The following is a 27450-nucleotide window of genomic DNA, read 5'->3' as shown; positions in this document are numbered from 1 at the left end:
TTTAAATCATCAGGTCTGTTTGTCTTCAAGAGGAAGAGACCTCTGTGGATAATTTGGCTCCCGTTAAAATCCTCCTGAAGGTCTGAATCCTAAGTTATCAAAAAAAAAGGTGAGCACACATTAGCAGATGCTTGGCAAGCCCCTGTCTGTGACAAGCCTAACAGCGTTGTAGAAATACTGATTTGTAACCTGAAACTGCTTTATTCATTTTTTTTTTTTTCACCGGTTTGAATCACCAGGTCTGTTTGTTTTGGGGAGGAGGAGACCTCTAAGGGTAATTCAGCTCACAGTAAAAACGTCCTAAACACTGAACACTGAAGGAATACTAACTGGGAGTTCATGCTTGGCACATGGGAGAAGTTTGAGCTGGCTGCTATCTGCAATCCTCACCGCTAAATGCTCCTAAATCCTACACACTGCTCCTTTAACGCAGGCAATCAATTGGTTGCAACAAAGTCACTGCAGGAGTAAAATTTGTCTACAAAAAAGAAAATGTGCAAATATCTCCAGTTGCTGTTTAAAATCTGCTTGATAGCATTATGTCAATACTGTGTGCTTGGAATACTACGTGAGGAGTGTTACGTACAATGTGCATCATGTCAACCCATAGACTGAAAAAAAAAAACATTTCCTGTACCAGGCTGTACACATGTTTATTTCTGCTGTGAAGCTGCAGGTCTATGGACATTTACTAAAGGAACTGCATTTTTTGGCACTGCTCTGTTGGCTTTGTTTTCCAGCTCTGGAGGCTGCTGCTTGGCTGAACGGTTCATATTTCTTGAACGTCATGAGCTATATTTAAACACACACAGAGGCTGTCCCATGACATGCCATGAATTGTGGTCATGAACCCTGATCAGAAGTGGAGTGTTTACAGTAAATCACACCATTTACTGTAGGTCTCAGGCTATTGTTTGCTGGAACATACGGAGAGTTCCTTTTTTTATCTTTAACTTGAGCAACAGGTTGTGCGGTCAAAGAGGAAACTGTGGAGAAACTCTACTGGGCTAGGCGGTCAATTTTTCCTGTGAAATTATTTTTCTATTATTTTGTTTTTTGTGTCTTTAAACACCTTCTACATCCACTTGCTGTGTCTACGTGACACCGTCTGAGCACATGTACAGCTTTATCTCAAGAGATCTGCCTGCATAAAACCCCCTCTATGACTCACTTCCTATCATAAGACTCCTTGCGCTGCCGTAACATTGGGCCCCACTTAACCTGTTTCTTTGGCAGTGAAGTCAGCACATTGTGCAACAATAAATAACAACACCCCATTCCAATAAATGATGTTTAATTAATCTTTGACAACTAAACAAATCAAATGAAAGTGCTGAAACAGTTCTGATACAGTGAGTGCTACAAAGTGATGGCTATATTTCAGGCAGATAGTTAACAGACATACTTACAGTGGACATGTAACTTAAGACTTGAAGACATACAACATACAGTGGTTGGACCTTAATCCTTTACAATTTATTGCAGTCCACAAAAAAGCACTCTTCCCTTTCTTTAAAACAGAGGTGCAATAACACAACTAAGCTTTTGTAGTAGACGACATTGCATTGAACAAAACATTGCATCAACCCTCTGTATAATGTGTTTTTATATAATATATATACTGTTTAAAAGTTTGGAATCAGCTGTTATATTGATGTTTTTCTTCTTTTCTTCAATAATGGAGACTTAAACAGAAATAAAAACTGGATAATTCAGACACAAAATGTATTTTTTACATGTCAGAAGAAGAGGAATGAAATGATTCAAACTTCCATGTGGTTGATGCCCCCATGACAGGGGAGAATCCTGTTGGAAATTGGATTTTGAATTTGTTTTCCTGTCCAGAAAAGCATCACTGACCCTCAATCATTATTGAACAACGATGCAACTGGGCTTTGGATATTGAGTTAGTGTGTTTCTCTTTGGTCAGTCTACTCAGTAATTAGATTAAAGAGGTTTAAACTGTGATTTGTCAGTCCAGCTGATGTTCCAGCGTGGCTAACCTCGGACTAACCTTCTGTTTCTGTAGTTTAGACTGGTGATCTCTTTTGTTCTTATTCGACTTTGTCTCTTTGTCCTTTTATTCGTTACTTTAATTAAGCCACTGTACAGTGTTTGTTGTTCTCCATGTGAAAAACAAACCCTTTATACAAAATCTATTTGTGAAGGAGGACTTCGTACAACTCGTAGAGAAGTCCTCCCAGCTGTCTGACTGGATTTAATCAAGCTTTTGTGGCATGAGATTCCAAACTTTTGAACAGTAATATATTTGAAGATATTTATAATATACTCTATACAGTATGAAGCATCTTAAACATATTTATATTACTATGAACATATCAAAAGTGCTGTATGTGACTCTGGAAAAAGAGAGTTGATTGTTGAGTCTCATTCCCGGGTTTAAAAAAAGGAATGCTTGTTGGTTTGGTGGGAATGAGACTCAGGCATGGACTGTAAAAATAATGGATGAAGCTACCATGACATCATCCATTATTTTACTTCCGTTTTGAAACTTTGTGTTAGTTTTGGCTGTCACAATCTTGGTGTGGAGCCAGAAGTGACCACATTTGAGCGAGAGGGTGGATCTGACTGAGAATACACAACTTCCCCGACACTCCCCCGATTGTCATAAAGGGGAAAATGTATCAGGCTGTAAACATTATTTATTTCAACTGTGAAGTTTTAACATGGGGGTCTACGGGGACGGACTCGCTTCTGGAGCCAGCCTCAAGTGGACATTCAAAGAACTGCAGTTCTGTCGGCCTAATTTTTCAGCTGCGGACGATGCTACTTGGACTCAACAATTAACTATCTTTCTCCAGAGTTACATACAGCACACTGAGGTATCATATAGACATAGATATATATACAAATATAGATATCTATTTCGCTACACAGGGGAACTTTAGTAAAAGCAAAGGAATGATTAACTGAAGTTTGTTAAGGCTTTATGTTGAGGTTTAAGGGGTTGCTGGAAGGCTACAGGAGACTGAAAGCGCACGCTCTGGTGCTCCATTACAAGTCAAATAGCTTCCACAGCTTAGTTTAATGTTAACATTAATATCGGAGTCCTGAGTGGACCTGGAGCCTGTATCATGAAGCAAGAAGCCAGCTATCTATAGCTTTATCAAAACCTGATAACAAGCCACCTACAGACCAATCAGATCACTGGAAATGTCGAGTCATCATTCTTACAGGGCCCAGTAGGATTTAGGGGGATATACTGGCAGACATGGAATGTAATATAATACCTATGTTTTATTTAGAGTGTGAAGTTGTGTTTTCGTTGCCTTACAATGACACATTTATATCAACATAGGGAGCAGGTCCTCATTTAGGGTGATCGCCATGTTGCACCACCATGTTTCTACAGTAGCCTAAAACAGATTGATAAATCCTACACACTGTTCCTTGAATTGCTCCATGATTCTGATGTTTGTTGTAAGAAAATACTCTTTGACGAGAAAGTGTTCAAAGCCGGACTGGTGAGCCCATGGTTAAGAGAACCTGCTGATAACCATTTTTGTAATGGTTATTCAGAATCAGAAGTCTTAGGTGACCCAGAGAAAGCCGGACAGATTGCTTCATGATACAGGCCCCTGAGTAAGTTACTAAGCGTAAGTACTCAAAGTGCACTCACTGGTGCCCCAGAGAGTTTATCAGCTTCCACAGCCGCAACATCTGTGCACCAATTACTGACTATTGGCTGTGCAGTTATTATCATGGCTGTTTAAACACTGTTTGTGCTTTGTGTGCAAGACAAACCTAACTACGGGAGTGAGAATAACAGAAAGCAGAGATGAGCCCTGCTGTTTGAAAAGTCTCACCTCTGTGATACTTGTGATAATTAATGGAAATGAGGGAGACCTGGGTAAAATTCTCAAAGACATTCTCACTAACATGACAAAGAAAGAGTGAGGCAGTGTTAGTCATATAACGGCTGGCTTTGGTTTGAGCTTAATGATGAAAGAGTAAAATTAAGCTTATAGTGGCAAGATTCTTGGCAAACTGTCTCACAACTGTTTAAGAGCACCACATACACTGAACAAAAATTTAAACACTTTTGTTTTGGCTCAAATTTTATCAGCTTTTATAAACTCAAAAGACCCTCTTGAATTGTGCTTGTAAATTTGTAAAAATCCATGTTTGTGAGCACCTCTCCTTTTCTAAGACAATCACCACTACACAGGCGAGCCTGAAAAACAAGTGTTGCCTTTAAATGTTCGTTCAGTGTAGTTTTAAAAATCATCATTTAAATGATTATCATGACCTGATTAAATTCATAGATAACTTGTCTAAACTAATACTACAGCATTTGATACATATAACAATAAAAATGAATACAAACTGTTTGTATAACTGTTTCAGGCAGCAGTAGCATGTCCACATGGTGGTAGGTGACAGGGAGTTAGTTGCAGGGACCTACTTAAAAACTAATTATCTATGTTAATAGATAATTAGGCCTGAATCAATCATTACAGTAACATAATATTCACTGTAACATGACTGCAAGACAAAAAGCACAGTGCTTCTAAAAAAAAGTGTAGCGGGAACACTGGTAAAGGTTTAAAGTCTTTAGCATGAATATATGATAACGTAGTTGTGGATTTAAAGCTGAGGTAGGCAGTTTAATTTTGGCATCACTGGCCAAAAATCCCTTTATTAGCTTTGAGCATATTGTTGGTAAAGTCTGAGATAAAATTAAACTGTTGCACCTCCTCTTGACTCTGTTTTCAGGCTTTAGTGAATCCACCCCTTAATGGGAGACGGACATTCCTATTGGCTGTTCTACATGTGCAGATGTGCTTACAGATCCATTCAGTGAAAGCCTGATTCAATGGCAAAGAATCCTGCAGAAAAAGTTGCTGTTCAAGCATCTGCAGCAACTGACTACACTGCAAAACAACTCAAAAAAGGAAGACTGACCCATCAAAAAGACTGAAAGAGAGTCTTAAAGAGTCTAAGGGAGAGTCTGAGAAGTTTTTCAGAGCTGGAGAGGAGACGTTGCTGACAGTTTAGCCGTGTGCAAACAGCTAACACAGCTGCAGCTACATGTCCAATTTTATGGAGCTAACATTAGCTAGAGGCTCCACCTCACTATCTGTCGTTATAGACCACCTCGCTGGGAGGAGAATGGGCAGCAGCTCCAGAGACGGACCCCCAGTCAACGGCTGCAGAAACCTCAATCCAGACGGTGCAAACCATAGTTATGTGGGACTGGAGAGCCCTGACTTCGTGCCAGATCAGAACAAGTTAGACCCAGCGCTGCTGCTGGTCACCAGCCCACTCTGACACCCGACGCTGGGGATTTATGCTGGCTGTCTTCCAAGCTGCTTCCTGCTTTCCTCCCAGGAAAACAGGGAGTGAGGCCGAGGGACTGTGGGGCGGCTTACGTTTGTTTGCAAATGCTTGTCTCATTTGTAGCCTCATAAACACAGAGGAAAAAGCAGGGCAAGGAGGTGCTGAGAGAATGAGATGTATGAAGCACATGCATATGCCAGTGATCGTCTGGTGGGAGGGGCGTAGGACAGAGAGGGGAGCATTGCAGGAGGAGGGTGTATTTTGAAATTCTGCCTTTCCTTTTTTGCCTTTTCCAGATTTCTGCCTACCTCAGCGTATTCTAAATGGCAGTCTGATAATATGTAGATGTAAGGCACTGAAAATGAACTGACTTCCCTTTACACCCCTTGTGGAAAGTGTAAAGAAAATTAACTTTCTACACACTCTCCCCACTCTCCCCATCATCCATGTTGGGGCAACTGTACGCCTTCTTCTTCTTAGAAGTGTAGATCCTGCATACCCACAACAGAAAAAGAGCATTAGAAAACATGCCAAATGAGGGCAGTGAGTGTCATTTTGTATGACAAAGTTTGATCTCTAACCAGTAGCACAGGAACCCCAGCACCACCAGAACCAGCAGGAAGACAGTGATGACAACAGGTGGAATCCAGTAGTATCGGGAAGTGTCTGTCAAGAGAACAGATTGTTTGACAGTTAATCCATCAACCCCAAAAGACCCATGTTGCAGTAAGACTTATAGAAACTTGCCTTTGTTTTTAGCAGACGTGATTATTGTAACAGTGTCTTTACAGGCCTCTGTACAAAACCAGTCACATAACCACAGCATATTCAGAACCCTGCTGCCCGAGCCCGAGAATTGATTTCAAAATATTACCTAAATACCTAACCTAAAAAGCACCTACTAATCTGGGGCCAAAATGCATGTCTGATATGCTGCTCTGTGACAAGCCTTTCAGAGCTCTTTGATCATCTGGGACAGGTTTGCTCACCGTCCCCAGGGTCAGACACAAACATGCAGCAGCTTTCAGTTATCATCTACTGCAGATCTGGAATACACTTCCTGAATATCTGAGGTCCTTTGTTTGTTCAAATCAAAGCTTGAAATGTTTGTTGCTGCTGATTCTCCCAAGGTCATTTAAAGATGTTATACTGTTGTACTTCTATGATTCTTGTAGTTTTGTCTTGTCTTGTTTTTATGAATTGTCTTTTATTTGTTTTGTATGTTTGCGCTTATATAAAGCACTGAGTTGCCTTTGTGTAAGAAACGAGCAATATAAAAAAAACATGGACTGGATTGGATGAACAGGCAACGGTTTATTTTACCTCAATCAAATAATGTGATTAGGCATGTGTAGCTAGCATCATAACTGAAAACACACTGTGGCCGCTGCCGCGTGGTGTGTCAAGTAACACCCCTAGCTCACACAGGACGTGTCACACCGCAGCTCGTTAACAGACGACGACACAAAGTTATTACCACTTTAACTGAAATATCTGTACCCCTTCCACCTCTGCATTAGCTTGGAATCATGTGTGGGGAGCCCCTAATTAAACTTAACTTCTCACCTAAGGAGCTGATCCCCAGAAATATCACTCACCAGGCAATATATTTGGCCTTTGTCCTTATAATGACAGAATTATGGGTTTAGCTCGGGATATTTCTCGACCTTAACAACAACTCTCTCGTCACCCATTCTTTGGATGAGTTCACTTTATGCATCCATGGTGAGGGGCAGTTGTGCTGCCACAGGAGCAGAGAAGAAGAGCTGTTACAGGAGCTGGTATGAACAAGCAGAGAGTGAGTGGGGGAAGATGCATTTAATTCCAGGGGCGGCGAGGCTGCAAACAGGACAGTTGCGTAAAGTGCCACAGGGTAGTGCGTCTAGGAGTGCTGATGCGTGTCTAGCCACTGCCAGTGTGGGGTTGTTTTGGCCTTTACGCTAGCAGCAGAGGTAGTAACAGCTGTGAATTGGCATCTGTGTAAAAGGGACAACTGGCAGGATTGGACGTTTTGGCAACATCTTATACATGTGACTCACTGCCAGCAGCTGATAGCAGTTAGCTGCTAACTCAAAGACAAAGAACAGCAGCCAAATATTTCCACAAATTAGGGTCCAGAATGAGGTCCAGGAGCTCCTTCCCCCCCGAGCAGAGGCTGAGATCAGCCGCCATATAACAGGGACGGTAAATGATTGTTAATGCCATGTTATGCCATGTTGCCAATGCATATGTTACATGTTACACGAGAGGCCGGCACTGTTGTGTTATATGTCACACCTGTTACGCTTCTTTTGCTTCTGGAACGCCAGCATGCTGTCTAAAATCACACACTGTGGCAACATTATGCTGCCATTGTTTGGTTTTGTATAAAAAAAGCAAAGCCAATATAAGGAAGGGACGATGTTGTGGCCCTGTCGCGGGCTTCAGACAATTTTTTTTCTTTGTCTTTTCCCTACAGTCTCTCCTGTCACCTCTTTTCTCTGCATGTTTTGTGAAGCAGATTCATAAAGCTGTCAGGATGAGCCCAAAATGATCTCTTAAGTTAAAAAAACATCAACTCGTGCTGGCACGTCTTTGCTTCAGTTGCCTACAACTCAAAGAATTTCCCTCTAAGCACGCCCACTCACATCTCTTCATTGTCTTGGTTTGAATCATGCCATGTCTAAAATAACCGTGTGCTCTGGCTGAACACACCTTAACACTGCTCTATTAACAACAAAAGCAATAAATCTGGGAAGTAAAACGGGCTTAGTCACTTTACAGTGATTCACAGATTAGTAGTGTAACAGTTTATCGGCAAATTGATGACAAAGTCACAAAACATCATCCACGTGTTCTCTTAACCCGCTGGTGCCTTGATAAAGACATTACACTGAAACTGTAATTAAGCACTACCCAACACCAAACAAAAACATTCTTTGCTATTGGACATGCACCTGCATGCTGGGTCTACCCAACAACATGTGTTTGATATGGGCCATTTACTGTGCTTATGCACAGTAGTCTGAGTTTGTGTTTAGGTATTTATACATGTTATTGTTTTTTATTGTTATGCCATTTTGTGGCTTATGCTTGATGTTTTTTAAGGCCCTTCTTTAGGGATATATTTTTTTCTAAAGCAAATACAATAATGCTAATATTATGACCCATATTAGAGTGGTGCAGGAATGAGTCTTAAAACATGGAAATGAGTAAGCATTTAAAACCACTTGCGGTTCCCTTGTCTTGAATTGAACGGGTTCTTGGTTACATGCCTGAAATAAGGTCAGTGGTTCACACACGCTTAAGAGACTTTCATGTTTTGTTCTACGACATAAGGCCCATCAGTAAATACCACATTCATTAAACGGTTGCTCTCAAGTGGCTAAATGAGACTACAACACGGCTTTAGAAGAAGAAAGAAGAATGATACTTTATTAATCCTTGTGGAAATTACTTTGTCACAGCAGCAGTGTATCCCTCGGGCACACAAGACAATAATGCCATTGAAGTCATGTGACTGTGGAGGTTGCAATTACGCTTCAAAAATCCTACAATGGGTTTTCATTTGTGAAGATTATCTTGCTGAAAAAAAAATGTATGTATCATACACTTTTGTTTGAGCTTATCTTCTAAAATAATCCAAAGTCCAGTGGAAAAATCCTATTGGCTTGTTGACGAGGGAACCAGGGCGAATTTCATGTTAATTAAATATCATCCTGCAGCATTTTATGATGTCATCCTTAATTTTATTGCGTTGTTGTTAATTTTTTTGCACTGTTCACAACCTGCAATGCAGCTTGAAATATAGAAAAGTGTGATTCCTATATATAAAAAAGCTTAAGCACAAGAAAAAATGCTCATTTTTAAAATGTGACTTTGTTACAGTGACAAGAGTAAATATTATTCCTCAGTTTCACCCCTGCTTGTATTTATGAATAGAAAGAATGAATGAAAATGCTTTGAGAAAAACATCTTTGACATTGCAGTACTCATTTCACAACCCCAGTCACACTAAGTCAACAGGAAATAGTGACACATATGCGTACTGTAACCTTACAATAACTGCGTCTCATGTTTTGACTGCCAAGTAAAAAAGCAAAGTGAGAGACTGAGCAGACGGTGATTTCATTCACACTTCTACTGGCTCAATATTTGTCTAGTTTCTGTATCTTATCTGAATCTGTTTTTTAATCTGTTCTGGGATGTAACCCACATCTGATACAAATATAAACAACAATCTCATTTACCTGGATTTGGTTCGTCACTACCTCCTCCATTCAGAAGCTTAGCATCTTCAGTGCAGTTGGCTGTAAAATGAACATTTTGTTGGGAACATCAAGTAAATAAAAATAAAGATTTCACTTTTAAATTTTACGTCAGTGGAATAACCATGATCTAAAATACTCATATATTAAGTTAGGTCAGACAGTTAATGATACTCACTCCAGCAGGTCCCTGTGTGCTGCCTCTTCTAAACAGAAAGAATTGATTTTCAGTCAGTCATTGTTATACAATGCGCTAATGTGCACTGTCAATATATGGCACCAGTATGAGAGGGGAATTCTTAAATCTTCTCATCACACATAATCAGTATTATTAGGACTGGAACACTTAAACCAACACAAATCAGAGTATTTAACTTAACTTTAAAAACTCTGCGTAATATCTTTCATGTGTATAGTTCATATGTTTTACATGTCAACAGTGTCATACCTCAGAGATGCAGTCACGTGTATAGATGACCACAGTTAGGCACCGTGAGGTAGCAAGAGTCCGGTCACTTTTCATCTCCACCAGCTTATCCACACCCTCCTCTTGGTTTGCCAGGACGTAGTGCTAAAGCCAACATATGGAAGACAATAAAACCATAACAGCTTTCACCTGTGCTCTTCCTGCTATGACAAGCAAACGTGTCTGCCAGGAGAAAGGTGTGTGCAGGAGTTTTACCCTGGGGTTGTTTTAATCACAGAGTACCTGTGTCATGTCACAGAAAGTTTTGAAAACACTGAATTAAAATGAGCAATAGTGGCTTGTCTAACTTACACTGCTGTTGGCCCACGAATAGAGACAGTCGGTGGCATTGAAGTCAGGGATGCTGTAACATGTCAGTCTACCATCTTGGATGACGGAGCAGGGAATGTCCTGAGCAGTGGAAAGCTTTAGCAAAACTGTGAAGAACAAAAAAGACAAATGCATTACCAGACACACAATCTTGCCTTACAGTTTATTCTAGATACATACTGGATTAACATGGTAACCTTGTTTTGGCTGAAACCAGGTAAGCATTATAAAGGAATACTTCACCCCACCAGTTGATCATTTTTATATCAGTTCCTGTGTGAGGTTGAATTCATAAAGAAAATGTTGTCTTGCATGTCTCCACTGCGAACGAAGAATCCAAAGGCAGAGCAAATTCTTGATGTATTGAAGTAAACAGCAAAAAACTGCTTCAAACAATCCGTTCACAATCTCTCACACAACTTGTGCAGTATAAACCAAGCCTCATTTACAATACATAGCTGTATCTTGCTGCCGCCCTTCTGACTAAGACTGAAAGTGAAATTGTAGAAATGTTTTACTTTCAGTCCCAGTCAGAAAGGGCTGACAAGGGCAACATGTTTTGGAATAGTGAGCAAACTACTAGATAAATGAGATATAATGAAAGTTTTGGTGTTGTTAAACATGTTGATGATGATGTCAATTCATCAACGATTTTCTCTGTTTTTGGATTCTTTGTTCACCGTGGAGGTATGAGAGAAAAACAAAGTTTTCTTCATGAATTCAACATCACACAGGGTGAGTAACTGATTAGTAAAGTATTTCTTTAATCCCAGTATGTCACTGCGGCTGCCATGCCTAACTTACAAGTATCTGGTAACAGGGTGTTGAAATGTTAAAATGGACTTGCACTTGTACAGCACTTTTCTTGTCCTCCAAACAGGCAAAGTGCTTTTTACACTACACACATTCATACACTGGTGGCCAAGGCTACAAGGTGCCACCCGCTACTCAGTTTTTATCATACTTGGAGTTCAGTATCTTGCTCAAGGATACTTTGGCATGTGGACTGGAGGAGCTGGGACTCGAACTTCTGATCTTCTGATTAGTGCACGACCTGCTATAATGAGCCACAGCTGCCCAGTCACTCATTCAGTCATCAGGGGGTTCAGTATCAGAAAGCAACCAGTACTACGATCGTGTGTAAGTTATTTCATTATAATTTAATTAGACCTAACTATACTTAGTTATCTGTCCCCTGTAAGCACAATATTAACTAAAACCAGTCAAGCTGCAGTTACAGTTTACATCCATGCCTGTGAAAACATGGATGCTTCACACACATCCCCAACCCAGCAGCACAGAAGTTCTATACAATCAGCACAGTTTCAAGGAGGACACCCAAGATTAGCGTCACCAATTCAGTATCTGATCAAATGTTTCCCCTTCTGTTCCTGAGATGCGGTGTTGAGTAATGGCCCGCAAAGAGTTTTCAAAGAGATAATGATGTCACTGTGAAATTGACTTTTGACCATTTAGATAAAAAAATGTAATGTCATCATTTTATCCTGTTAGACATTTGTGTGAAATTTTGTCATAATAAGTGTATGATTTCAGTAGTTATGACTAAAACATGTTTTGTGAGGTCACAGTGACCTGACCTTTGACATCCAACCACAAAATTCTGATCAGTTCATTCTTGAGTCCAAGTGGACATTTGTGCCAAATTTGAGAGAACTCCCTCAAGGCCTTCTTGAGATACTGCATTCAAGAAAATAAGATGACCTTTGTCCACCAAATTCTAATCAGTTCATTGTTGTCAAGTCTAAGTGGACATTTGTGTCAGATTCTCCCCAGGTGTTTGTGAGATATTGTGTTCACAAGAATGAGATGGATACAAGGTCACAGTGACCTTGACCTTTGACCACCAAAATCTAATCAGTTCATCCTTGAGTCTAAAGGTGCTCTCAGACCTAGAGTTTTCTTGCTTTGGTCTGAATCAGGGACTTATTTTGTCACAAAGTTGTATAATTGCCTAGAGTTGGTTCATGTTCTCACGGCAGCATTTACAAGCGGACCAGATAAAATGCCTTGTGTGAGAAAACTGCTCTTGATTGGTCAGAATTTCCATGCGGGAAAAATCCAAGAAGTAAACAAAACGTTAAAGAAGAGTACCCTTGCAAGATAAATGTGACACTTTCTAATGTCACAATGGAGGGACAACTACGCAGGTTGATTTTAGCGCTGCTCATCGTGGACTATATTGCTGTCATTGTTCATTTTAGTTAAACCATACAGTTTGAAAACGAGGCGCGGCTCCGACTAGAAAACAATGTTTTGATGCATTGGATGTGCTGAATGTGCATATTAAGGCAGTACAGGAGGAGGTGCACATTAATAATCCTCCAGGACTGCAACATGCTCATGTTTAACCCAAACAATGTGTCATGTGACTGCAGCTGGTTCAGATCCAGGTCGGAACACGTTCTCACCACAAACAAACCACACCAGAGTTTGTTTGTAACTGAACCGCAAACAAACAAACCGCACTTAGGGGGCAAACAAACTTGAGTTTGACTGAACTGAACCAAACAGGGCAGTGGATGTTTGTGCTACATTTAAAGAAATTCCCTCAAGGCTTTATATGGACAGCCTGAAAACATAATGCCTATACAGCTGCACCTATCGCCAGAGGCATAGTAAGAAGTGGTAAAACCATACATATGTTAGGACCCTGTACAAGCCAGGACCACAGTGTTAAATATTGCTGACTTGTAGTTAACGGTTGTACATAGACCGCGGAACCGGGGGGGGGGGGGTAACTTTTGTACTCTGACATAGAGGGCTGTATTGGGATTGGGTCCCGCCGGGTCCCACATGCACGAGCGTTTCCACTCCATATTTATTCATAAATGGACGAATATGCCCTGAACCAGCCTTCATACCAATATGCCGCTTGCCCCACCTGTCTGTCTGTCTGTCTGTCTGTCAGTCAGCTCCATCTGTCATGAGACAAACATGAAAGAAGACGTGCAATTCATTGTGTTTCACCGGCGACGAGCTGTCATTACGTGCGACTATTACGCACGTCTGCGCGCTCTTTATAACTCACTGTGTGAACCTATGTTGCATAATAAAGATTTGCTCCCTCATAATTTTTAACCGCCCCCTCAGTAACTTCATCCTGGCGTCGGGCTTGCCTTAACCTCAATCACTGCGTGATTATATAAACGTAGAAAATTAAATAAAATACAGAGGAGGAGAATAGAATATGAAACAGCCTTTATTTAATTAAAAACTAAATGAAAACAACGAAAGTGCGTCAAAAGACGTGCAGACCAGGGGAACGAAACAAACAACCCCATGAATCTCTTTATTAATAGCCTATAAAATGACGTGTTTTCTCCTGCGGGACGGTGTGCGGCTCTGCACATTAGTCTGATATGAGTGCTGACTTGTGATGATAATGAACATGGTGTTGATTTAGATTCAAGGCAGCAAGATGAGTTTTGGTTGTGGTTGTGGACTGGATGTACTTTGTTGTTTGCTATAGTTTCATCTGTGCGTTTATGTGTAAATAGGCTTGGCCTGTTGTGTGTGAATGTTAGAGTGGGATCAGAGGGGTTAATCTGAGCAAGCATGTGTTCGTGTTCATGCGTGTACTGTAGATGTGACTGTGTGGCGTCGGAATAAAAAAAGTGCTCCGCAACGTTATTTAATACATCAGTAATATTGTCTGTTTCAGTGCATATGCCCCCCCACCCCCTCCGCGTGACTTGAAATTATGCCCCCCCCCCCCCCTTTTTCAGACGCGTTCCGCGGTCCATGCGGTTGTAAACCCACTACTTGACAGCGCAGTGTCATCAGTTATGGTCTCTCCCACTGCTAGAGCCAATCGGTGAAAGAGTACAGACGCACCCTCCGCATGTTTCGGTATTTCCCAGCTGATAGACCGCCCCTACTGCTCATGTGATGGCCCCAATCCACATGCACTAGCACACGAGGAAACGTCGCCTAGCAGCAGCAGCAGCCCGATGATGAAACATTTCCACATACTCCATCAAATAACCCGCACTGTCCGCAATGTTTGGAAACAGGTGTCGAGGAAATCCGTAGCGTGGTTTGCAGTAACAACATGGCTCAGCAATAAAAACATCCAGATTTATAATGACTTATTCTACGATCATGAATAAATCTATTGCTGACGAATACCGATAAAGTTGAGCTTTCCTTATCCTCTATCCTGAGGACAATATGGTCTGTGTGTGAAGAATGTATAATTACATAAAGTAACTTCTCGTTATAAATGCTCAAAACGTGTGTCAGCTATAAACCCTCGCTCTGATGGAATAAAAAAAAAACTTGTGTTGGTTCTGTGTGATGAGCAGGTTATGATTCACTGGCGATGATGCAATACACCACATGCAGCAAATCCTGCGAGTCAATGAAACAGACAAACTCTTAGACTTTAGTTATTCAGCAATAAATTATAATACTTACCGGCAAAAATCGGCACGTAAAACACATGTGGCAGCATCCTCTTTGTTCCGCGCGCGTGCACCATACCTCTCTAACAGACAAGAGCTCGTGACTCTCGGCGAGCCTCAGCGCATGTGAGCTCTCTCCTCTCTTTCCTCACTGATTCGCCTTCAGCATCAAGTGCCGCCTCTCCTCTCGCTGACTCTCTCTCCACTCTCGGTAAATCTGATGGATTTCCCCGACAACAACACTCCCCGGCTGGCACGCTGAGCGCTCACTGTCCGTCTAATTTAGTTGGCTGAAATCACATCACACCACCAGTCTCTCAACGGGGGCAGGGAGGTGCGTCGCTCTTACCTCCCTCTGTCTCTTCCCTCTCTCCACCATGTATTCTCTGATGCAATTTAGGCTGTCACACCTCCACCTACCGGCAACACACCACACCAGTTTTAGCCTCTTTACAATGGCTCCTGTTTGTTTCAGGATTGACTTTAAACTCTTATTAATTACTTTTAAGTTCATAGCTCAAGATTATAATTCAGACCTGTTAGTCCCTTATGACCCTCTGCGTTGTTTGAGACTTTGAGACATAGTTCGAGGATATAACGTCTGTGTGAGTCTTCTTTATTTTACCTTTTACTTATTTGTTTTAGTGTTTTAAAAGAGTTACGTTTTAATGTGCAGCACTTTGTAGGTAACTGTGTTTTAAAAGGTGCCATATAAATTAAGTTTGATATTATAATTATTTACAAGATAATATAACATTTCAAATGGATCAACAGCTGTGTGTCTACTGTCTATTCCTACCCCCCCCCCCCCCAAAAAAAAACACCTTATTTATATATTTATACGTGATAAATAAATGAATAAATAAATGAATAAACCCTATTATATAGAAATAAAAAAATGAGCAGCTGTATGTACAGTTCTGCTTGTAATTTCACACACCCTGGCAGGATTTCTGATATGTGCACCATTCTTTAAAGAAAACATGAGTGATCAGGCAAAAGACTTCTTGTATATATATGTAATGAGATTCATATTAAATTATCAGGCATCACAGAATAGCACGGTGATTAAACAAAACATTGCAATTATTAAATACTGAGATGGTCTCAAGTTAAAAGTTTGCATGCCATTAATAGTATGTATTTACCCTTTTGGCATCAGTTTGCAGTCTGTTGTGATAGTTGTTCTTGCCAAAAAGCCTCCAGCTCTTTGATAAGTTTGCATTTTGGAGGACGGACATCTCTGAGGCCGACAGGAGTCATAGAGGTGTCAGACTTGGAGTGGAGTGTGTCCGGCTCCAGGTCAGAGTTTGCTCTGGCCCTCTGTGGCATCTCTCTCTGCGGTGAACACACGGTTAGAAACTGGTGGCTTGTAGTCTTGGCATTTGGTCTGTGTCTGGGGCCGTACACTGAGCAGGGCATGGGTCTGCAACTGTAAGTTTGAGTCTCAAGGCAACTGAATCGAACGCAACTGGACTTAGTTTTGTCTTTAGTCGTTAGAGTCACATGAGGCCATTTTGCACTAACTACTCCAATGACCACTGGCAGCAGGAGATTTAACCACAGTCGTTGACACACCATTGGAGCACTAACACACCAAAGACATCATTGGCCCTGTGTAGACCTCCTCAGAGGTTAAATACCTGGGTTTTTCCACACCAGTTTGTCAGACAAGTTCCAGCCTAGTCAGACAAGCATGAACTGATGAAGACTCTTGGATAAGAGGTGAAACGTCTTCTAAGAGTCTTCTAAGTCCAGTTGCGTTTGATTCAATTGCTTTGAGATAACTATGACCTGGATAAATGAGAATATCCACCGGCATGTAAGTTTGAGATCTTCCTAAAGTGGCTCAAAGGTTTTAAGGTTAGGAGACTGTCATGGTCGCTGCAGAACCTTCACTTTTTGATGCTGTAGTCACTGAAGGGTCGACTTGCCCTTGTGGTTTGGATCATTGCCATGTTGGAAGGTCCAAGTATGTCCCATGTGCAGCTTTCAGCCTTATGAACCCAACCTCCCTTCAGTATTTTCTTATAATCACCCACTCAAATATCAGAGATCCACCTCCATGCTTCACAGTAAGGATGGTGTACTGTTTGTCATCGGCCTTGCACAAGAAATTAAGTTAAGACATTTTATTTTGAAGTACAGTGAATTTGCGGCACAGGGCTTTTATTTTAAAGTGCCGTTTACTGCTGTGGAGTTTATGAGCACCACTGTATCTGTGGTCCAGGAGGAGCAGCCATCACACTGCCATGAGTCATGGGTGGATTATGAGACAGTGTACCCTTACGTGGCCCCACCAACCCTCTTACAAAGGAGCAAGACATACAAACTTTGTGCTTGTGTGCTTTGTGTGTTTTAGTTAAGCAATACAAGATTATGTAAGCATAAAATGAATTTATGTGTGTGTGTGTGTGTGTGTGTGTGTGTGTGTGTGTATGTTTGAAGACTTGGGTTTACTGGAAACAAGTTGCAAAAACACTTCACATCATTGAATTTTACTTGTCAGCAAAATGTTGCGTATTTACACATCAAGAAGTTACAACATTATCATTCATTTGGAGTCATATTTCTGTCCCCCTGATGAGTTTTAGTCCAACAGTCACTCTCTTTACCACTGACATTAGTCTCCTGAGGAAAATGTCTGCCTGTTTATCAACTACTAAATGCTCCACTATGTTCACCAGTTAGTTTTTAACATTTCAAAAGCACATGCCCCGTGCACAGCACTGTCAGCCCTTATAACTTGGTGCAGGTGATGGCAGGAAACATCGGGTTGATAAATAAGTAGATGCACCACACACAAGGGGGCTGAATTGCTTCCTCTTGTAATTTAATCTTCATTTGAAAAGTTACGATCAACATCTTTCGCCCATGGCTTCATCAGGTTTGCTATTACAATACAATACACAGGTGTTTTTTTCAAGGCTACAGCTGCACTGAATCCAATCAGCAGCAGGGTGGGTAATGTCCTGAGTAGACTCCATATATGGTCATGTGTACACATCTATCATTTCATCATGTCAACAAGTGATAGGTGTGTAGACATGACCATATATGGAGTCTTTTCAGCACATTATCCACCCTGCTGCTGATTGGATTCAGTGTTGTTAAAAAAACCTGTGTATTGTAGTGTTTTGTGCAACAAACATGATGAAGCCATGAGCAAGATGTGTTGTTTGTGACATTTTGAATGAAGATTAGATTAAAAGAAGAAGCAGTTCAGCCATCTTGTGTGTGGTTTATTTAGTCTGTAACTGTGTCTGTCTGCTGCTGGGTGCTGAGCAGGTAGCGTACACGGGGGGGGGTTTACAGCTTCTTGTCTGAAATAGCTGAATGCCGAGGCTTTGAACAACACTATGTGGTGAGAATAAACCAGAACAATAAAGTTGCAGAGCGACAGTTAAACCACGAGCTACACTGTGATGCTATGTAATGCTGAAGGGACCTGCTAATTCATCAGCCACCCCCTTTTACATAGTGACATTGTTTTCATATTGTCATTTTATGCACTGTTATTGTAAAAATATTGATTATAGCCATTTAAAGTTATTAAAGTTTTTATTTATTAGTCTTCTCTGAGGTCTTAACCACTATTAGCATGCTCAAGCAGAGGTTTAAAGAGTGGGTTCCCATTTTGTAACTGTGTCTGGCACGCACACAGACGTGCACACACAGTAGGATACACAGTTCTTTTAGTGGTTTCACACCATCCCACAACACGACACTTAAAGGGCTGTTGTGGGGCCTTTGAGTCCAAAGTCAACCTCGTTGTTTATTGAGCATTATACAACAGTTCAGAAAGCAATCCCACCTCTTTGACTTAGACCTCACCTCTCAGCAGTACACCAAATAAAGTAGCACAACAATAATAGTATTAATTATAAAACTATATATTTATAGGGATATGAATCACGTTGTTTCAGAAGTTCTAGTGTCATGTATTTGCAACTTAAGTTTAAAGGTCAGAAACCGGATGAGACAGCTCCCACAGACATTTATAGTTCACCCACCCTGGACAGCTGCTGGAAGTAATGTGCTAACAGTGTTGCAATGCAGCGTGCGTAGCAATCAAGCATAAATGCAAACAATCCAGGTTTCTCCCAAGAAACACTTTCACAAATGTTATATGATGAAGCAAAAGCATTAAACACTTTATTCAAAGACACACAATATGTTCTGGTGAGAAACAGTGGATGTAATTTCATTGACACAAGTCTCCACAGGTCACATGAGGCTGTGGTAGTCTTTGTGTCCACATATCAGTTTCCCTGGGCCAGACACTGAACCATAAATTGCTCCTGATGATTACACATGGTTGTTCAGTGCTATCTTTACACGAGTGTGTGTGAGTTTGTGAATGGGAGTGAAACTGTGAAGTGCTTTGCATACAAGCTCAATATTAATGCCATCCATTTACCTTTAAGAGCTTAAAAATAACCCAACAAGTTTAATAAGTAAATAACATACATTGCTACAGCACATACAAAACCTAAATCTTTACTTTTCAGTTGTAGAATTAAACTAATCTACAAAACATTAGCTAAGATGTACAGTAGCTGGTTTCCTCCATTATTTTGTCTGTCTTTGATTTATGAGTGTGTCTCTCACACACTGATGCAGTCACTCTTGTCAGAGAGCAGATCCTCGGGGTCAGCTGACTGCAGAGGTGAGTAGACGTTGCACGCGGTGGCTTTAAGCGCATCATTGCAGGACCACTCCCTCTCCTTCACCATCTCAATCGACAGCTCTATCTGCTTCTTCACTGGCTTGGACGACAGACATCTCTGAGCCCGACAGGAGTCAGGAGAGGTGTCAGATTTGGAGTGGAGCGCATCCGGCTCCAGGTCTGAGTTTGGATGACTCTGGCCCTCTGTGGCCTCCCTCTCCAGTGTGCACATGGTTAGAAACTGGCGGCTTGTGGTCTTGACGTTTGGTCTGTGTCTGGGGCCGTACACCGTGCAGGGCATGGGTCTGGCCTTGAAGGCTTGTCGCTCCTCTTTCGGCCCCAGCTTCCCCAGCTCTGCCACAATCTTCGCTTCCTTCTTCCTCCTCTCTCTCTCCAGGAAATGGAACGGCTGTGGTGAAGCAGAAGCAGAGGTTTGGTTACGTCTGGCGTCACGGGTATTACTGCAGCTTCTGCTTCGGTTTGATCGCTGACCGGTGCGACGGCTGATAATTTCATAGAGAGGCAGATGTATGTGCGCAGGTGCCGGTGATGCCCTGAACTTTTTCTGGCATTCCTGGAGCTCCTCCAGCTCCCGTCTCAGCAGCATGTTCTCCAGCTCGATCTCTGAGCGAGTCCGCACCTTGTGTCTCTTCCTCTCCTCCTCTCTCAGCATCATTTGGAACGGTTTGGGCACAGTGACCTTGGAGTTTGACCTGACCCCAGTTTGGCGGGGCAGTCTTCCCCGTGGTTTGGGACAGGAGACCTTGGGCTGGAATCGAAACTGCTTCTGGGTCGTCATTTCTTCAGGGCTCAGCAGGAAGTCTCTGGGAGAAAATACAAGAGAATGAAATGTGACAACAAAGTATCAACAACAAAGCTTCAAGAGTTAACTTCCTTTCTGTCTCTCCATCTGGGCTTCAACTCCAAGAACCGCTATTTAAGAGCATGTCTGCTATGACTTCACCAACCTCCCAAAGGTTCGGTCCTGGCCAGAATTCCTTCTTGGATTGTCCAGCTCCAGTTCCCCCATGCTATCAGCACAGAGCTCTGATTGGTCGGAACTGCTTGATGTGTCATGGAAGTCCAGCTCCTCCTGGGAATTGATCCTCTGGAGTTTTCTGGCAGGGCCACTGCTGCTGCTCGGTGCAGAAATGATATATGAGGGATGGCAAAGGTGAAAGTCTATCCACCACCCCTCCCACTCGCCGCCTTAACTTTTGTCCTTGTCCCACTGTGTTTCCCCCTGACGCCATCGAGCGCTGTTAAACTATAACCGCGACCAGCTGTGTATCATGCCTACGTTAAAGGACGGCTTTTTTCGTTAGTGTCTGATGCTGTGCGTCACTGCCCAAGCGCCGAATTTCAATGACTTCAGAGTGAGACCAGGTTGCCAGCTGCAGAAAAAATACAACTTCTATATTATATCTAATCTGGAAAAAGTAGATGAATGTAGCTGAATATGATCACCGATCTTGACCTTTGACCTTTTTAAACTCTGTAATACAGTCACTGCATTCAGTGGAAGACAAGCCGTCCAAACAAACTATGATATTGCTGTCTGTATGCATGTATGGCCCTCGACAAAACAGCCACCATGTGGAAAAAGATAAAGAATTATGCATTGTGGTCAGTGATTTCTCTTGAAACACCCTTACTCGTGATGAAAGCATGAGACTACAGCTAATGAATAGGAGAAGTGAGTTTGTGGGTTACTGTTTTAGCCTGCCAGGGTTACTGTCATCACGAGACAACATACACTATGAATCACATCACACACTAGTTTTGGAAATTACCTGAAAACACATTCTAAATCCACTTTTACGCCATGACAGGAAACTGCCAAGTAAGCATGGTTTCTGTAATTTGAAGGTGAAAACCGGCTGAACATTGAGGTGAACAGTGGGTTGAATTTGTTTTAAGTCATCATAGAAGCAAATTCAGTGGCTTTATTTCAGTGTGAAGCAGATCTTCTAATACAGTGGTTCCCAACTGGTGGGTCACTTAACAATGACAGCAAATTAGCTCCACAACATGGCCAAATGCAAGTATGACGCTGAATGTGTTAAACTGTTCGGACCTTGGACTAATGACTAATGACTAAGGAGAAATCTGGACCTCGTGACTGGACCAGGTGGGAACCACAGCTCTGATACATTTAGCTGTTAAGTTAAAATAAGATGTCATATTAAAACACATTCCTATTCCCTTGCTTATAATGCTGATTGTCTACAGGATTCATTCATTATTGTGGGCTTTAGACAGTCTTGCAGTTGGTTTATATGCATGTGAGGATTGCTTTCCATGTTTCTTGTGTGCCATGTGTATCTGTTTTATTGTTACACCTGACCTTTAATCTGCTTCATGTAAAAGTTTCTGTTGAAATCCTGTTGAAACTGGAGTCATATGTTGCAGATAGACACATTAAAAAAAGTTGTCGCCTATTTATATTCATTATTTATTACGGAATTCAGCCTAATTTTAGGCTAGTTTAGGTTATAGTAGTTTAGTTTCAGCTATCATGTCTATTGAAAAGCAGCACAAATAGAGCATGTATGTCCCTGTCCCTGTTGGTTAATGTCTCATAGGACACATATCCAACCTGATTGACGGCCTTTCCTCTCTGCTCTGTCTTCTCCCCAGACCAGCGTCATCCTCCTCTCCGTACCTCTCTTTGCCCTGGCTGATGTACATCCTCTCCAGCTCGGCCATGTTCCTCAGGTGAGCAGCCTTCAGCTCCTCCAGCCTCCTGTAGTACTCCTGGTTGGAGAAGTAAACGTGCTGCTCCCTCTGTAGACCGTAGATCTCCAGGGACAGAGACCTGCGAACGCATCTGCCACCTTGTCTGTCCTCGCTGCACTCTGAGTCCTGATCGTACTCCTGAAGGGTGGAACATAGTGCTGTTTGATAAATGCATCAGGGTCATAATGTTTCATAATGTAAAAGCACTTTGCTGTTTGATTATCAGTAAAGTATTTCTGATAATGTCTCTTTTTACTGTGGTAAACATTTATATACTAACAGACTTACTGTATTTTAATTTTTCTCAGATTAGGTGTTGCAAAAGCACTGATGATGGGAAAGGTAATGAATCTTTGTAGATGGTTCAAACAAACTTTTAAAAAGGTCAGCAATTTTACAAAAAGTCATAATGTGGTTTTTACTCAGGATGCACTGCAAGCACTGCACATTTTTATGCAACAACTGTGGTCACATTTCAGAGCTAAAGATTTTTAAAAACCTGGGTTGAAGGATGTGGGGTGACAGAAGGCACTCGGCTACAGTAGGTGATTTCCGTCTTTATACATCTAAAAATAAAACGTGGCGTTCAAATCTTCCTTTAAATCTATCCATAGCATGCATGTTCAGTGTCTCAATAATCGATATGAATATAATACAACTCCACACACTGAAGAATTTGAAGATGTTTTACTTCAGCTACGTTAACTTGAAATGTGTATTAATTTTGAAGGCTAGTAGGCTTTCCACATTTTGCAGGCAGTTTTAAATGTAGTTTATTATCTTTAGAGCAGACGCACTGTGCATCCTTAAATCCTCACCTCACTGGTGCAGTCCTCATCTCTGACAAAGTAATCGTCTCTCTCGTCTCCGTACAGAGCCATTAATTCCTTGTTTTCCAGAGAAGTTGATCGGTACATCGCTGCCATCTTCTTCCTTGTTCTCTATAAAACAGCAACTTTACAACCAGTCTGAAGCAAAGCAGAGCAAAGCTACTGTGTGTCCTCTGTCACCTCGGTTTGCACACTGACCTGCTAAGCAAGTCAGAGCAGGACACAAACAAAGATTAGCACACACTTTACTGTACTGACAAACACACACACACAGAAAGACTGAAAGCTTTATCCTCTTATCATCGGGAGGAGTCGTGATTTAACAGTTGTCAGGGATGCCTTTGGCCAGATGGTCCATATGGTCGAGTGGCTTTTCACTTGATTCAAAGTCAGATAGATGTCTGTGTGGATGTTCCCAATCTGATTTACAGATTAACTTTCTTAAATACAGCACGAGTGCTGATATAAAGCATTGTGCACCTGCTGTGGTTTGCAGAAAGGTCTGCAGGAGGGAAGGTGAAGATGTGAGAAGACTCCACAGGGGTGACTTACAGTATACATGACATGATATACTAACTATTGCATTAGGCTTTATGAAACATCTGGCACAAGTAAAGTCTTAGGGAGGAAATTTGGTATTTCTCTAGCTGAGGTTAGATATGTTGTTTTCAATCACGTGTCTCCCTTTTTTTATCTGTCAGAGATGATACACAGAAACACTTGTGTTGTACCAGATACAGCAACTTGTTTCTATCTGCAGCACCTGGGCAGTGTTGGGAATAGAATGATTTTATGTGTTTTACTATAAGTTGTGTTTCACTATATAAGTTTTAGATGTGTGAACAATGAGAATACTGAGATGATTTCAGCTGATCTGAATGTGTTTGCTCTGCAGAAGTGGAGAAGTACAGGAGAGGAAGAGACATGAGGTCTGAGGAGCACATACCGCAATGCTTAGATAATTAGTTTCATATATGGTAAAAAGAATAGAAAGTGATGTACAGATAGTAAGGTACAGCATGTGTAGGGAGTTGTGTTGTTCTCTTGTCTTTCAAAACAGGAACCACGCCCCCACCGCCAGCGGGATGGAGTCAGATTAACAGGAGGCAGGGGCGTGGTGTGGTGAAGGAGGAAGTGGAACTGCCAATGAGAAGAGGACAACGCCTTGCGTGCACAATGACACTCTGTTACGCTCAAATATACTGGGTCAGGGAAAGGACAGGAGGTAAGACTTCATGAACTGACACACCTTTGTTGTTCGTCAGGGACGTGAAGTTGAGACCCAGAGCTCTGTAATTTTATTCCTTTACTGCTTAATAAACTACATTAACTGAGACCGAATATCTTCTCCTATTGCTTCATTAAAGAACATGCAGGACTGAGCTCACACATAGCACATTGGAGAGTAGGATGAGACTCTTAGTCCAACAGCAGGTAGACGAAAACACTGCAAATAAGTACAATAAATACTAAATTAAATATCAAATGACTTTTGAATTCTTGTTCCAATCATTTCCAGTTCCTCACTCCACAAGAAGCATCCCTCCTACTCCAACTCAGACCCCAACTCAATCTATTAACACACCCACACAGTTTAAGAAGCAGTCTCATTCCATTGTTATAGGCCACATAAAGTCTCTGCATATTCCTGTAGGAGCACCACAAGTGGGCAGTATATAGCTGAGTGCAAAATGCCCTAAAAAGATCTATCTTCACATAAACTGAACACATGCTAAATTTGCAAGCAAGCATATTAGCTTGGGCATGCAACTTGCAACACTGTGGTAAAAACTGTTTGTGAATCTGTTTTGATTCAGTCCCCAGTCCCCAAAAGAAATGTTGGCATTGTACTTCCCTTCAAACCACAAACACATTATAACTGTATGTTTCATACGTATCATATCAATGCTTCTCAAGTGACATAGTATATGAGCTGACTTTATCATTGAGAGGTGGAGGGAATGGTAGACAGTGTGACACCTAGGCAAGACGCCTGCCAAGTTGCAAACCACTACAGAGCACTTTTTGAGACAACAATAAAGTGGGTTTCGTACCTAAACCTACAGCACGTTAGCCGTAGCACTGCTGAAATGTAAGAAGTGCAAAGTGTGAATGTATCAGCTACATAATAACACTCAGGACTGAGTAAACACTTCTGAATGGGCTGTTTTGCAAAGGTGTTGACTGAAGACTTGTGACTTGCAAAACAATGACTTGGTTGCACCTGTTTCATTGTCATAAGTTGTGAATGTGTTTCCTGCTAGAGATGAGGCCCAAGTGTCCTGTAGGAATAATGTATTGATCATCTATCAGTGTCCACTCGCACTGTTGACCTTCTGGTCCAGTGGCTTAACTGGAAAGCTGCCACACTTTTGCCTGTAAACACTTTGGCCAAGATCAAGTGAAGCACAGGCTGGCCCCAGTTCAACTGTGAGGCTTTTTGGGGGATTTGACAAATGAAGCTGGAGAGGGAGGACACAAACCAGAGCCAACTGTGTTAATTGGTTTACTTAAGGTTCTCATCAAGTCCTCACCAACAACTTCTCTCCATCTGTCTCCTGTCTCCCATTATTCCATCTCCTGTCCATCTACCTAAGAGCCTGAGGCTGCAGCTGACAGAGACATCTGAAGGAGAAGAGACAGGGTGATATTTCAAGGTTATTAAAGCAAAATGTCACAATGTAATCTATGGCTCAGGCTACTTTTTGTGCTTATGTCCCCTTTAAATCAAGAATTTTACTATCTTACTATATAATGACGAAAACTCTGTCTGTCTGTGTGTCTGTTCCACGTTTTTCTCCTCACTGACTTGGTCAATCCATGTGAAATTTGGCACAGTGGTAGAGGGTCATGGGAGGATGTGAATGAAGCAATATTACATCAATTGGCCAAAGGGGGGCGCTATAGCAACCGATTGAAACTGCAAACTTTGAATGGGCATATCTCATGCCCCATATGTCGTAGAGACATGAAACTTTGCACAGAGATGTCTCTCCTCATGAGGAACAAATTTGCCTCAAGAACCCGTAACTTCCGGTTATATAGATTTTCCGCCATTTTGAATTTTTTGAAAAACACTTCAAATCGATCTGTTCCTAGGAAGTTTGAGCGATCTGCATGAAACTGGGTGAACATAATCTAGGGACCAATATCTAAAGTTCCCTCTTGGCAAAAGTTGGAAAACTTACTAAAACTGAGCTTCTATAAGGCAATGAATATTGCGGAGTGCGTGGCTCATCACATAAAGGTGTATAACATCTCAAGGATTTCACTGATCACCACGCAACTTTGTAGGCATATGACCACACATAATCTGAGGGGACCCCTCCATTATTGACCCCATCAAACAAAATGGGGGCGCTAGAGAGCTAATTTCTTATCTAGGCCTAACCGCCATATGGATTTCGACTAAATTTGGTAGATATGTAGAACAGGACGCCTCAAGGTGACTGGAGAAATTTAACTCTAATTGGCAACTGGGTGGCGCTATAACAACAGAAAAATGCTTAAAAATGGCTAAAATGCGACCGATCGCTGTGGCTCCCCCTGTGGACCAATGTTTGTTGTTTTTTCTAATTTTTGGACTAAGTCATGGTATGGTATGCTGTACATAATCATGGAAACTGTCAGTGTGTCATTCTGTCAGTCAGTCATTCATTCTACCAGTGCGCCCCAGTTTTGAGTCAGTACAACATATAAACACTTTAATTTATAAAGTTTTTAGTAGTAATATCCAATATTTAAAAAGAATAAAGCAAAATAAAAACAAAAACACACATTTTCTCTCTTTTTTATGCATTTAACAGTTTTATGACCCCTCAGACTTATCTTACAGCACCATCAAGGGCCCAGTGGTGGAGGAAGTATTCAGATCCTTTACCAAAATAAAAGTACTAATATCACACTGTGAAAATATTAAAAGTAAAAGCCCTGTGTTGATAATGATACTTAAGTGACAGTAAGTAAGTATAATCAGGAAAATGTACTAGGTGTTAAAAGTAAAATTAGCCAGTGCAGATAAATCTAAATTTAATTTTCAAGTCAATTTTATTTATAAAGCCCAATATCACATATCACAATTTGCCTCAGAGAGCTTTACTGCACACAACATCACCCCTGGTCAGGCCTGACCAAAATTGGGAATCACTGCTTTATGGGAATCCCATACAAATGTTAGTTTAATATGTAATTCGAGGTCACTATAAAGTCATTATATAACTTTGAAGGAATGTTATAAAAATACCACAGTAGGAGGAGGGGAAGCTGCACGCTTATAACACAAGTAATCTTATAATTCAGAATTCTTTACATTAATATCTGGTTCCTGTGGTGTGGATATGTTCATGTTGGGGGCCTTTCTTTGCTATTTAAACATTACTACATCCTTAATGTACGATATGCAAGTCAAAATATTTCTTAATTTCAAACTGAGGAAGACAAGATG

The 27450-nt window shown here is 41.4% G+C and overlaps 2 protein-coding genes and 1 long non-coding RNA gene across 4 annotated transcripts; 1 reads left to right on the top strand and 2 right to left on the bottom strand.

The window, feature by feature from the left end:
- Window positions 1-1277: 1277 nt before the first annotated feature.
- LOC144458342 (uncharacterized) lies at window positions 1278-15130 on the bottom strand. Of its 2 annotated transcripts, none has more exons than XM_078160552.1 (7): window positions 14782-15130; window positions 10327-10451; window positions 9997-10119; window positions 9727-9754; window positions 9531-9590; window positions 5883-5967; window positions 1278-5792 (listed from the first exon to the last, which is right to left on the bottom strand). In XM_078160552.1, exons 1-7 carry the CDS (start codon window positions 14843-14845, stop codon window positions 5717-5719), a joined length of 561 nt encoding a protein of 186 aa, XP_078016678.1. In that variant the 5' UTR covers window positions 14846-15130; the 3' UTR covers window positions 1278-5716. The 2 variants fall into 2 exon arrangements, with proteins under 2 accessions (XP_078016678.1, XP_078016679.1); XM_078160553.1 differs by lacking the exon at window positions 14782-15130 and adding an exon at window positions 10588-10738.
- On the top strand, window positions 10867-24342 carry LOC117248500 (uncharacterized). The gene is made up of 2 exons (XR_004500924.2): window positions 10867-11079; window positions 22078-24342. It is a non-coding gene; the product is annotated as an uncharacterized LOC117248500 (long non-coding RNA).
- On the bottom strand, window positions 18302-23102 carry LOC117248499 (protein FAM161A). Its single transcript, XM_033613641.2, has 4 exons — window positions 22995-23102; window positions 22037-22314; window positions 20406-20573; window positions 18302-20261 (listed from the first exon to the last, which is right to left on the bottom strand). Exons 1-4 carry the CDS (start codon window positions 23100-23102, stop codon window positions 19376-19378), a joined length of 1440 nt encoding a protein of 479 aa, XP_033469532.1. The 3' UTR covers window positions 18302-19375.
- Window positions 24343-27450: the final 3108 nt, after the last annotated feature.

The sequence above is a fragment of the Epinephelus lanceolatus genome, chromosome 17 (assembly GCF_041903045.1).
Source record: "Epinephelus lanceolatus isolate andai-2023 chromosome 17, ASM4190304v1, whole genome shotgun sequence".
Lineage (NCBI taxonomy): Eukaryota > Metazoa > Chordata > Actinopteri > Perciformes > Serranidae > Epinephelus > Epinephelus lanceolatus.
Note: the sequence above shows the minus strand (reverse complement) of the source record. Positions and strands in the feature narration are given on the sequence as shown.

Coding starts and splice junctions, on each gene's coding strand:
- LOC117248499 (XM_033613641.2), bottom strand. CDS start 23,102: ATGGCAGCGATGTACCGATCAACTTCTCTGGAAAACAAGGAATTAATG. Junction 22,315..22,994: donor ATGAGGACTGCACCAGTGAG/GTGAGGATTTAA, acceptor TCCACCCTTCAG/GAGTACGATCAGGACTCAGA. Junction 20,574..22,036: donor GAGGAAAGGCCGTCAATCAG/GTTGGATATGTG, acceptor TGCACCGAGCAG/CAGCAGTGGCCCTGCCAGAA.
- LOC144458342 (XM_078160552.1), bottom strand. CDS start 14,845: ATGGTGCACGCGCGCGGAACAAAGAGGATGCTGCCACATGTGTTTTAC. Junction 10,452..14,781: donor TTACGTGCCGATTTTTGCCG/GTAAGTATTATA, acceptor TGTTCTTCACAG/TTTTGCTAAAGCTTTCCACT. Junction 9,591..9,726: donor GCACACAGGGACCTGCTGGA/GTGAGTATCATT, acceptor TTCATTTTACAG/CCAACTGCACTGAAGATGCT.